This window comes from Lichenostomus cassidix, chromosome 3 (genome assembly GCF_008360975.1).
Source record: "Lichenostomus cassidix isolate B80296 chromosome 3, HeHo_3.0, whole genome shotgun sequence".
In the NCBI taxonomy this organism is placed as follows: Eukaryota; Metazoa; Chordata; class Aves; order Passeriformes; family Meliphagidae; genus Lichenostomus; species Lichenostomus cassidix.
In genome coordinates this window covers 92,187,109-92,199,298 of record NC_139483.1, presented here as the reverse complement: position 1 = coordinate 92,199,298, position 12,190 = coordinate 92,187,109, and the positions used below count along the sequence as shown (strand labels likewise).

Genomic DNA, 12,190 nt, shown 5'->3' with positions numbered 1-12,190 from the left:
CAAATTAATTTCAAAATAATGATTTTGAAAAAATTAGTCAGCAACAATATATAGATATAAAAATAACAAAACTCTTGTAATACTAGTAGCTATAAACTTCATATCTGTCTTCTATCATGACAGCAAAAAATTAATCAAAGTATTTGATTTAAAATGGAGAGTATAGATTTTCAATAGTAAAATAAGCACTAAATCAGAACAAGGTTGTTGCCAAGATATTTTCAGGGATTTTCCTTGCTCTTTTGCACACCCTGATATATATATATGCTAATGATTAACATTCAAAATCTGCTTTAGTTATAAACCATTTCATATTAAAAGCATTTGGAATGTGAAATATATGAGAAAACATGTCAAGAAGTTGCTCCTTATTTATTTCAAGTACTTCAAAACATGCAGTCCTTAGTTTCTTCTCTATTTAAAAGACATCAAGGCTTCTCAAAATGAACAGAAACCCCGGAAACGAATGAGATGGAAACAAATGTTCCAAGTGTGAAGGCTGATTCATGGTGGTATTTTTGGAGACAAGCGCTAATTGTAGCGTAGAGAATGGACTCTGTCATCTTCATTTATCATCAGAAGATCACGCTTCAAAATACCTAGTGGGTTTTTTATAATCTCCAGAATCTACATTAAACAAGTCCTTCTTATAAATTAAAGGCTGTATCCAGGGAGATTAGTGCAATAGCTTGCCTGCCTAACTTTTTCGTATCAAAAGGGGATCTTCTGCCCTTTATATGTATATATGATGAAATTATTCATGTCATATGGCAAAATGTTGTTCATTATATTCTGCACTCTCAAACTAGAATTCCCCTTTAACGCAACGCATTTTGTACCCATATGGCAAATGTACTCAAATAGGCACCTACATTTTCTTTGTAGTGTTTAGGTTATAGCATCCTGGTCAGTGCTCTACTTCAGTGTATACACAGCAGTCAAAAGAAATATTTGCATTGATCACACTGGTCTTTGGATCATAAATGATCCAAAGTTTTAGAAGTAACTATTGTTTATTCTTCTCCTAAAATTACTCATAGACAGTCATATTTGTGGTTCCCAGTAATTTGCCACTTAGGAGTAAATGCACCAGAAAGGTTATCAGTAGCCTCTACAGTGTGCATTATTTTCTTGCTACAGTCTCATGTTAGCTTGACATAAATCCCATTTCTAAACTCTGGCTTGTATTTTTAGTAAAAAGTCCTTCCTTAAAAGATCAGAGGAAGTTTTCAAGCCATCATAAGATATCCTTTTGGTAATTAGCTCTTACTGTGCCATGCCATGTTATTTGAGTAGTCCAGATGTTCTGCTGGGAAGTAGTGGAGTGGCAAAATGGAGCTCGGTGGTGAGACAAAAAATCTGAAAGCATGAAAGTTTGGGTTTATTTTGCTGGATTTCTAAAAATTATTTTGAAAGAGTGTATGTTTTTTGGCTGGTTAAAGTATACCATCAATTAAGGAAAGCAATAGCAGTTAATACTGTAGTTTTATTTGAAATGGTTTTCCTACTTTGAAGTCACTGCATACAAATAAGCTCTCCCCATACCTAAGAATGGTTATCTGAATTCACAATTACATGTACTTGCTCTAGTGTCAAAAGCAGTGTTTTCTACTCTATTGTAGTCTTGTTCTCTGAGAAGCCTATGCAAGAGAGGAAGGGTGAATTATTTCCCTTCCTGTATATCGTCAGAGAAATTGTTTATTAAATTCTAATTATAGAAAAAATTGGTTACAGCAGTAGAAACCCATTGAGGGCAGTGAAGTCACATGGGGAGAGATAATGTGGCCTGAAGGACTCTTACTACTAATGTTTAGGAGAGAGAAGCAAAAGTCAACAGGTTAGAATCTGTTTTCTTATGCATTGAATATATTAACTCCAAGTCTACCTTAGAGACAGTATGGATAGAGGCTTAGAGTGGAATTTTTAAGACCCTTCAATGTTACACTGCAGTGCTCATATTTAAGAGCCGAGGCTTTAATACAGAAATGAAAATTGTTTTTAAGTGGTTAAAATTATTATCTAAAAAAGCATAGTAAATACTTTGAAGGAATAATTTCCTTCATGCATTCTTTGCTAGAATGAGTGTCCATAAACACACTAAGATTGATTATAACAAGGAAGTTACGTGAAATAATGATTTGCATTTATTCATATAATTTTGTGTTCGTATAATTTACTTGTGGATCCTTCATTACCAAGGCAATGTCAGTATCTGATATGTAGTTTTCAAATTTAGAGCTGTATCAGTCAGCAGTGATGGATCTCCGGGAATTAATAGTATTGTCTGCTCCCTGAATTGACAGAAAGGAGTATGTAGGGGACTGTTATGTCTTTGTGAAAGGTAAGACATAGAATCAGAGAACCATGGAATATCCTGGGTTGGAAGGGACCCACAAGGATCATTGGTAAAATAGAAATAGTCTCAAAATGCTCTGTTACATTTGCAATTAACACTGTAAGCCTAGTGGACATAAGCGCATAGGACAACATTTTTCATGGCCAATTTTTGAGAGGCTTGTAGTTCTTTTTTTACAATGAGAGAGGAAAATTATGTGCTATATTAGGTCTACTTCTTTCTTCTGCTTTTGGTCATGACTGGCTATTTTTCTTCTTTCCTCTTTTGTGTGAGACTCCATCACAAACATATAAAGATACAATTTTTCACATTATTTTGCTTTCCTGAGATTGTAGGCCAATTTGAAAATATTAAGGCTTTTAGAACCCATGTAAATATTAAAACAATAATGAATCAAGGAGAATAACAACAGATTTAGTAAGACTTATTTTCAAGAGTCACACAATCAAACCAAATGTATTACTTTTTATCCTCTGCTCATTTGAGTTTAGCCTGGCCGATCTGATTAGTTTCCTGCTGTTTTCTAGCAGGAGTCTTTATAATATCTGTCATACAGCAACATCATTTATTTGTTCATTTTTTGCTTTATGATTGCAAATTATTGTCTTATTTTCCATTTTTACTTGTGTTGGTATTTGCCTCCATTTTCCATTTTGTTGGTTGTTACAATATTTGCAATCTTAGATTTTGCCCTCACACACACACACAAAATTGGCATTCTCCTGCTGTTACAAGGCACAGTGAGAAAATGAAATCATTAAAATATCAAGGCAATCATCAGGTCATTTAATTGGTGTCAGTCTTGGCAAGTTGGAGGGAAGGATAATTTGGCAAGAGTTCATATTTAGAGGTAAGTAATACCATTTTTATTTTGATACCTGGATCATCATTTTTCTGATAGTTCTTTTCATAAAATTTTAGAGTGTGTTACTTCATTTGTGCCTGTGAATTCTAGGTGTCAATTCAGTATTGGGTAAATTACTCAGGATTTTATTTCTAGGTGAAATGCCTGTAAGAAAACACTTGAAAACAGATAGATGAAAAAGATTTTCTCTTGATGTGTTGCATCAATGGAAAGGTACCAAACCATTCCAAATATAAAAGGTAAATCTGTCTCCACACATCAGAAACAGAGTTCAAAAGAAGACCTGCTATTTCTTACTAAACCAAACAATGTAGCTGGCAAAAACAGGTATGTTTTGATATGCAATAAGGAAGAAGAGTGCATGTTGCAAGTCTGACTGTTTTGTTCCAGAAAAAATTGACGGACCAATTGATATTCTCCATATGGGCCTTTCCTTGTTTATATCTTTGGAGCATCACGTTTCCAATAACCCTGTATCTGAGCTGCTGAGACATCTGTATGGAAAGCAAAAGTCTGTTCTCTGTCCATTGGCTATTGCTCACCTCCAGAACGTTACTAGCTGCATGTTAGCCCCATGAGTACAATACCATTGACCCTTCTTACCCTATTCCTGTGTTCAGGAATCTGACCTACACCTCATACCACAGGACTCACTCCATAGGTCCCAAAGAGCACATTAGACAGAAATGGTCATCCTAAGAATATCACTCTATGAGGGAAGTGCAGTGCTTTGGAAGGGGCTGAAGGCAAAGACTGACATGTGGAGATGTCAGCTTGGCTTCATCTCTGGCTTTGGCTCAGGTCTGAACTGGCACACAATGTCCTGTCCTTCCATGCTGAGCCATGGGAGTGAGCAGAAGGCCCTGATAAATCCTTTGGTCCCATCTGCTCAACTTCTTCAGTCTGGCCACCCAGAAACATCTTTTCCCTTGTCAAACCTTAAGGTTTGTAATCCTGTGGATCCTGTGCCTATATCACTGACACCATCATCCAGCTGCAGTTCAGTCAAACAATTCTTGATCAACATGTGGAAGTAATAAGAAATTTTGTTGGTCTTTTCCTTTGGACCCAGTCCAATAGAATAATAAAATACAATAGAATTATAGAATGGTTTGGGTTCGAAAGGGCTTTAAAGATCATATAGTTACAACTGCCTTCCATGGGCAGGGACACTTTTCACTGGACCAGGGAACTCAGCGCCCCATCCAATTTGGCCTCAAACACATTTCCAGGGATGAGGTATCCACAACTTCTCTGGGCAATCTTTTCCTAAAGTATGTGATTTAACTCAGACTGACTGGTTGCTTTGGGGATGAACCCCAGTACCATAGTTCTTGGGAACAGTTTAGACTTCGTGATCACTCCAGATGTTGTTAAGGATTTCAACATCAATCAACATCCTCCAGAAAATATTTCCCCACCTCAGACAACATCTTCCTGCTAGTGCATACAGCATAGAGGTGCAACTAAGACCCATTGTCTAAGTATTTTGTGTTCTCTGCTCTTATTCACTACAGAATCACAAAATGGGTCAGGTTGGAAGGGACCACAGAGGTCCCTTCTGGTCCAACCTCTCTGCTCAAGCAGGGCTGTCCCAGAGCACATTGCACAGGAGTGCCTGCAGGTGGTTCTTGAATATCTCCTGTGGAGGGAGACTCCACAACCTCTCCGGGCAATCTGTTCCTGTGCTTGCTCACTCACATAGTAATGCAGTTCTCAGTTCTTCCTTGTATTCAGTTTCTGCCCATTGTATCTTGTCCTATTTCTTGGCACCACTGAGAAGAGCCTGGAAACATCCTCTTTACAGTCTCCCTTCAGATACTTGTAGACATTTATATGGTGCCCTCTCAGTCACCCTCCTCTACCTCTGAGAACAAGTTGACTTCACTCTTCAAAACATGTCCAATGCATATTTGACTGAGGTCTCATTGCAGTAGTCAAAGCTGCAAGTGTAACTTGCCTCTTTGCTCCCCCCCGACAGCATGCATGTGTATCTCATTCTTTTCCCAGGTAATGTGGGAAATGAATATGTTTTATATGCAGCATTCCTCAAATCACTGAAAGGACTAGGTGAGTGCCTAGTCCCTTGCTTAGACTATAACTTGTTATTTAAGGCTCTTTTGGACTCTTCTGTGCTATAAATAATGCTGTCTTTCCTGATAGATATCTCCTGTGCTAAAAACTGGACCTCATGGCTGCTTCACTTAGAGCAATGTTCTTTCAGAAACTGTGACACCCCCTGCCCCAAGCAGCTGAAGCTTCTCACTTGTGTTGCAGCCAAGACCCACCTTAACTAGGAAACCAATTTACCTATTATTTCAGTTGGTTGTTCTTGCGTTTTTTCCTCCAAGCTGCTACCTCTGTGGCTGAGGCTTTTTTTTACTGCCAACATCAAGAGGTATCTTTCTTTTTATACTGATGACACCACATTCTGGAGACTGTTATCAAGTCTGATATTTTAGTTCTCTCAATGCACTGCCCATCCAAGTGAGCATAGCCAGCTTCCACGCAGCTGCCAGGGTGGAAACAGATGGCAGCATGCACTGTCCGCTAGACCTTATGCCAAATAAATGGAATTGCTGGGAAATATGTCTTTCCTGGACTGTTGTCACACTGACAGCCAGAGATTTTAGCACACCTGTGCCTGGTGCTACACTGTACAGGTCAAACTTGCCATTAACATTTATTAAAGGGTTCCTGCACTAGCTGTTCTCATGAGCATCTCCAATATTCACACACAGGTAAATATGATAATGTCCTAATTGCTGGCTGGAATTCCCTTCCATGTGAATGTACACTGGGCTACAGCTTAAAGATGGAAGAAGTTACCAACCACTGGCTTCTTCAGGAAGTCCACATATACACCCATTTCCCGCCTTCCTCCCACCTTGTCTCTGCATCCTTCCAGAGACCAGGTGGGGTTGGACTGTGCAGCTGAGACACAGTTGCAAAGACCATCAGGCTCTTGCCAGAGGTATCTGTGACTGCTGCAAGGGTAAATCTTTTCTTGTCTCTATCATCAGATATGTTCTTTGGATTCACACATGGAGTGTGCATATTGCAAAACTCGTTGCTAATAATATTTTTTGTGATTTAACAGTGAAAATATCATTCAGAAGGAGAAGTCAGTTCTACTCTTTTTCCTGCCTCTCCCTTGATTCAGTATAATTTGCATACTGCAGCACTTGCTCTGTCTGTGTCAAAGACTTGGGGGCGGTGTGGTGTGGGAAGTGCTATATAGAATCCTACAGAAACTTGCAAACGCAAGTCTCAGTCATGAAGGAAACTACTGTGAATATATTTCGGTAAGTGTACTTCAGATGGGAATACTATAAAAAGTGCATAAATTGCTTGCTTGATATAGCATTTTCAGGACTGTGTTATTAAAAAAGGTGAGCTAGGGCATTCTGCTGTATACCTCACATCATTTAATGGTTTTATATTTGTCAACACAGTTGTCGATAAAATTTCACTGCTCCATTTCTTTTTATCCCTTGCAAGCTTATGGGGCTACTTGAGATTTTATTTTATTTTGTAAATCAAGGACTATAATGAGACTGGTTTATAATAATATAAAAAGGGATTACCCCATGGATTCCTCATTCTACGAACAGCCCTTCCAGACCAAGCTTACTCCCTGCTTCCACCAAACTGAGTAATTGCTTCTGCTTAGGTTTGAAATAGGAAATTGCATAGCAGAAGTACTTGTGCAAAGCTTTAAGACACAGCACCAAAACAATGATACCAGGCTGAATACCTATTGCATTTATTTTACTGTACTAGGTGTTTCTTAGCAGTAAGAGATGAAATATATAATTTATTTTGAATGAGTGTGTGTAGAAATAGGGCTGAGTTGTTGATGCTCACTCTACAGATGTATCTTTTGTGTTGAATTAGGTGGAAACAGCAACTGATTCAGATACTGAAAGCAGAGGCCTGCGGGAATACCACTCTGTTGGAATACAAGTGGAGGATGAAAAACGGTAATTCAAGCATGTTCCAAAATCTGTAGCTTTTCATAACACAACACAACACCACACAACACAGATTTGTAAACAGAGTTAATAACAAACACCTGGCAACTGCTGCCACTAAATAATTCACAAAGCCAAATTTTTTACATGCATGCTTGTCATTTGGTAAAATCTGTGGAGATTACTTAGCAGTTGCTTCACATTTAGCTAACTTTCCAGTTTTTAATTGGAGGGAAGGAAGTGAAAGTATTAAATTGAAGTAGTGGCTTAATATAATTTCATTGTTGACAGAACAAATACTAAGCTGTGTATTGGAACAGTCTTCCTTTCATAGGACTCCCCATGCTGATCCAGACTTTCCCAGTCCACACAAGGAGACCCAATTCTTAGGATGCAACCCATGGTACCTTTACTCTAAACTGGAATCAGCTTTTTCACTTGTTCAGTCCTTCTCTGGTTTTGTAAAGCTGCTGGCCCATGTAGTGACCCACAGGTTATCCCTGGCAGGCGCTGTTTGCCAAGTACTGGACCGGGACCATTATCTCATTTCACAGCAGCTGTCAGACAGTATCTGGCTGTAATTGCCTTTTGCTATCATTGACTAGAAGTCCTTTGAGACAATAGGTGCCAATGTGAAAAGATTTCACAAATAATATTTGCTTCTCTATCTAACTTTTTAACACAGAGCTTTTCTAAAATGTCATTATTTGGGGTCATATGACAGTAGAAAATCAACTTTTAATGGGGACTCTATAAAACAAAAAAAACTCCACAACCCATAGTCTTAAACCTGCTGATACTATCTTTGTTTTATTTTAGGATTCTTAAAAGTCCTAACGGAGCAGATTTTCAGATTTTTCTACTTACAGTTCTGAACATTTGAAATTTTTTTATAGATGTACTTTACAGACTTCTATCAGGAAGTTCTAGTTCTGCTAGTTATTTCCAGTTTATTTAGTAACAATATGTGTTATTTTGTAGTATGAGAATAAATCAATATTTGCTTCCAGAGATAACTTAAATGATTTTCTTTTGCACCCTTGCTTAGATCAATGATTCCACCATGCACTTTGTTTTTCGTCACTATTGCTACTCACCATCTAATTTTAGTGAGATATACACAAGGAAAAATTGTGTATCAGAGAGTCTAACAGGAAGAACAGAGTCCACTCACTGAAACATTATTCTGTGCCTCTGTAGTATCATATATCTTATTTATATCTCTTAATATCTTTTCTTTCTTCCCTCTTCACCAAGGCACGGACGATTCAAGCGCTCAAACAGTGTAACAGCAGCTGTTCAGGCTGACCTGGAACTGGAGGGTTTTCCAGGACACATCACCATGGAGGATAAGGGACTTCAATTTGGCTCGTCATTCCAGCAGCACTCAGAGCCCAGCACACCCACCCAGTATAGTGCAGTGAGAACTGTACGGACACAGGGACTGTTCAGTTACAGAGAAGATTATAGGACCCCAGTTGACACCTCAAACCTTCCACCACCAGAGCCCTGGCTAGAGCCAGCCATTGAGACAGTAGAGACTGGTCGGATGTCTCCTTGTCGACGGGATGGATCTTGGTTTATGAAGTTACTACACACTGAAACTAAGAGAATGGAAGGATGGTGCAAAGAAATGGAAAGAGAAGCAGAAGAAAATGATCTTTCTGAAGAAAGTAAGAATATTTCAGTATCTTTTCTTATAGACAATTGCTAAAATAAGAATTCTGTTAGGATAAAGCTGTGATCTGTGGTTTCTCCTCACTCATTCTGTAGGAACAAAGAACCCTGAGATATAAGAGCACTGTCCTGCAAGTGACTGTGCAAGACAGTGTTTCCCAGAGTAAGGTTTTGTGGAAGCAGTTAAAGAGCCAACTCTAGAGTCCAGTGCAGGATCAAAGTCTGGTATTAGAGTTCAGACAGTGCAATAGCTCCATCCACAGCTCCACATCTGACACATCCTCCCACTCTCTTGTATGGCTCCAGTGCTTGATCCTTTGCCAGAGCACACAGGGTGGTCCTGTATGAACAGTGTTTTGCCCTTTTCCTGAAACCTGTGATTTTGCCTCTTATTAGTGAGCAGGCATTCTAAAAATGTTTCCATTCCTTTACAGGCACTTGAGTCTGTTGGAAGAACAGAAACGAGTAGTAGGCAAGAACAATAGTTAAAACACTTCTGCATTTACACAGGCCCTATGAATTATTAGAAAATTCAGCTGTATTTCCTTATTACAATTTTGTCAAGAATCATTATTATTCTCATATGTCCTGTGGACACCTTGAAAGGAGTGATGGGATAAAGTGAAAAATAACGCAGACTATTTTGGAACAAGACCCAAGACATCGCTAATGATGGTAATATATCAAAGTGGTCCTAGGACTCAGTAGCCAGCTCTCTGTGATTCCCTTTGAGGTCAATTACCCTTGTTCTTCAGGCTCAGTTTTATAAATATTTCAATCCCTGACAATCTGAATTATTGTCTCAGCTGAGATTTTCTCAGATTACAAATTAATTTGTATTAAGTGTTCTTACTAGAATCTTTCCCTGCACTCTTACAAATTTCACCATCACCTCTGAGTAGTTTCCTGATCACCTTCCTTCCCCCTCAATGAGTTCTTGCTATGAAGTGCCCTTAGGTCGTGAGCCAGGCCAGCATGGTGACTAAAAGGCCAATTTCTATTTCTTGCACTGACCTTTTCAAAACAAAGAAGTCTATGTTTTTACATCATCATTTTCTTTATTTTACAGTCATATTTATCCTCTGTACTGTGCACAAGTCTGCCAAGTAAAAACATGGGATTTCGGATGGGGCAGTGCATAAGGCTGGGTCTCCCTCATTCAGCCTCTGGTGCTTTCTGGACTGTAGGTTTTGTCCTTATTTTCACCATGGCAGAGCAGAGCTCAGAATTTTCCCCTTGCATTGATACTGTGAAGACTTTAATATGCTCCTAGGGACTGTTAAAGAATAAATAATAAAATATTTTGCTATGATTAGCCTGTGTGAGAATTTCCAACACTGCTTTCATAATGGTTATTCCTCAAAACTTCTTTTTATCACATATGTCTTTTTTTTCAATTTTTCAAATCTTTGCACTTCTGAATACTGATGTTTCAATGCCATCATTAAGAATCCCAAAACACCTGCTTCCCAGATCACCTGCTACTGATGTAGGAACATCAGTGTTTTCAATCTGAAGCAGGAGTCCAAAGATCAAGACTTTGATCCCCTTGGAAAGAGAAGGATTATTAGGAAGCAAAGGGGAGAAGCACACAGGCCATTAGCCCCTCTCTTTCCCAGTGAGGAGTCTGCAGACAAGGGCTGTGGCTTCCTTGCAAAAGGTAAGCTCTTCCTTTTGCACAGCCCTAGTCAAATCTGCAGCCATATGAAATGGGCAATGGAAACAATCAGTATCCCTCCCTCACTTGGAGACATGGAGAGGCAGTTAGAGCTGTTATTCTTTGGAATATGAAACTGGGTACTACATGAGGAAAACTTGGATGACCTGACTTTAGTTGGCTACCTGTTCTCAGGTGCAGAACCATTCTCCTTTCCATCATGTGCAACTATACTCTTGCACTGCAGAAATACTCTGAAACTCTTTGCTGCATGGTGAAATGGTAGTCAAGAAGGTAGTTTTCAGTAAATTGTGCAGAGGACATGAAGACAATATGGACTTCAGTAATTTTTATTAATATTTGGAGTTAGTGACACCCTTTTAGCTTGGAACATTTCAGTCAAAAAAGAAAATATAGTGTCAGAATTTTGTTTCCCTGTTTGTAGAGGGACTCCAATCTGTAAGAGAAAAAGAAATAGCAATTTCCTGATAAGAGAGTTGATAAAATACAACTGAAACCTTTGAAATCTCTTTTCTAAACTAACAAAAATGGGATAATTACTTGTGTTTGAGGGAAAATTTTGACGTACCTAATAGGTTAAAGAAGTTATAGAATAGGTCTACATAGTGTTTGCAAAGACAGAAGTTTGTGTTCAGTTGACTGTCAAAAGTGAACCCCAAAATTCTGATTTTCTATTGTATATGACCCATTTCAAGAGATCTTCCTGAAATAATTTCCAATTTATATTATTTCCAATTTATATTATTTTTTAAATGTTATCCCTTCATTTAATAACACCTACATCAAGTGGAGGGAAGTTTTCATAGAATTAATTTCACCAGGGGAATGAGCTTCACAGCATTCTAAAAATCCTGTGTGAATAATGTTTTTTTCCTGTTGAGTCTTTGGAGCATTTTGTATCCCCAGTTTGAGCTACAGAGGTTGTAAGGTATGTAATCTCAAGAAATTAAGTTTAATGATATCCCAGCATGAAATGTATCCTGACATATTTAAACATCTGGCAGTTCCTTGAAGAAAATACACACAAATGGCTGAGCCAAAAGGAAATAAAATGGTTTTCCATCTTCCAGAAAGACTATTATTCCCAAAACACTTAACAGCAAAGTTGGTACATTCAAGCAGTCATCCTTAATGCTGAATCATTTCTTTTTGACCTGGGTATATGAATTGTACCTGCAGACCAAATATAGCTTTGCATTCACATAGGAGAAGGCTGTCCTTATGATACAACTTCTATTTTCTGTAATAGAAGTGGTATTATAAGTACTTTTTCTGCTTAAACAAGACAAGAGTTAAAATAGAACTGCATTTTAGAAAACAATTTCATTTTTGGCATTAACACAACAGCCCTGAGATCACCAAAAGCTGTCTGATTGCTATATTGATTTTTTCTTTCACTGTAGCTTTTCTCTCATAATGTTGTTTTAAGAACTTCACTCATCAGGTCTTAAAAAATAGGGAAGATAATCGTTGCAGCAAAAATAACCTCTCTCTCCTTGTTTTCACAGAATTTGTTTATTTGGCTAGTTGCAATTAATTTTATTTTGAAGTCTCTGCAAAGTTCTTACATTGTTTGTGGAGGGCAGTTATTTGTGTTCTAACGGTTTATTATATATTTTAAATATATATATATTTGTGTT

At 38.1% G+C, this 12,190-nt stretch overlaps 1 protein-coding gene across 18 annotated transcripts in view; it reads left to right on the top strand.

The window, feature by feature from the left end:
• The window catches only part of DLGAP2 (DLG associated protein 2), a 460,234-nt gene that overhangs the window by 422,699 nt on the left and 25,345 nt on the right, over positions 1–12,190 (top strand). For all 18 annotated transcript variants that reach the window (XM_085056707.1, XM_085056705.1, XM_085056703.1 and 15 more), the window contains 2 exons: positions 7,119–7,204; positions 8,453–8,868. In XM_085056707.1, coding sequence (XP_084912833.1) covers positions 7,119–7,204; positions 8,453–8,868 — 502 coding nt within the window. The remainder of the gene's footprint in view (positions 1–7,118; positions 7,205–8,452; positions 8,869–12,190) is intronic.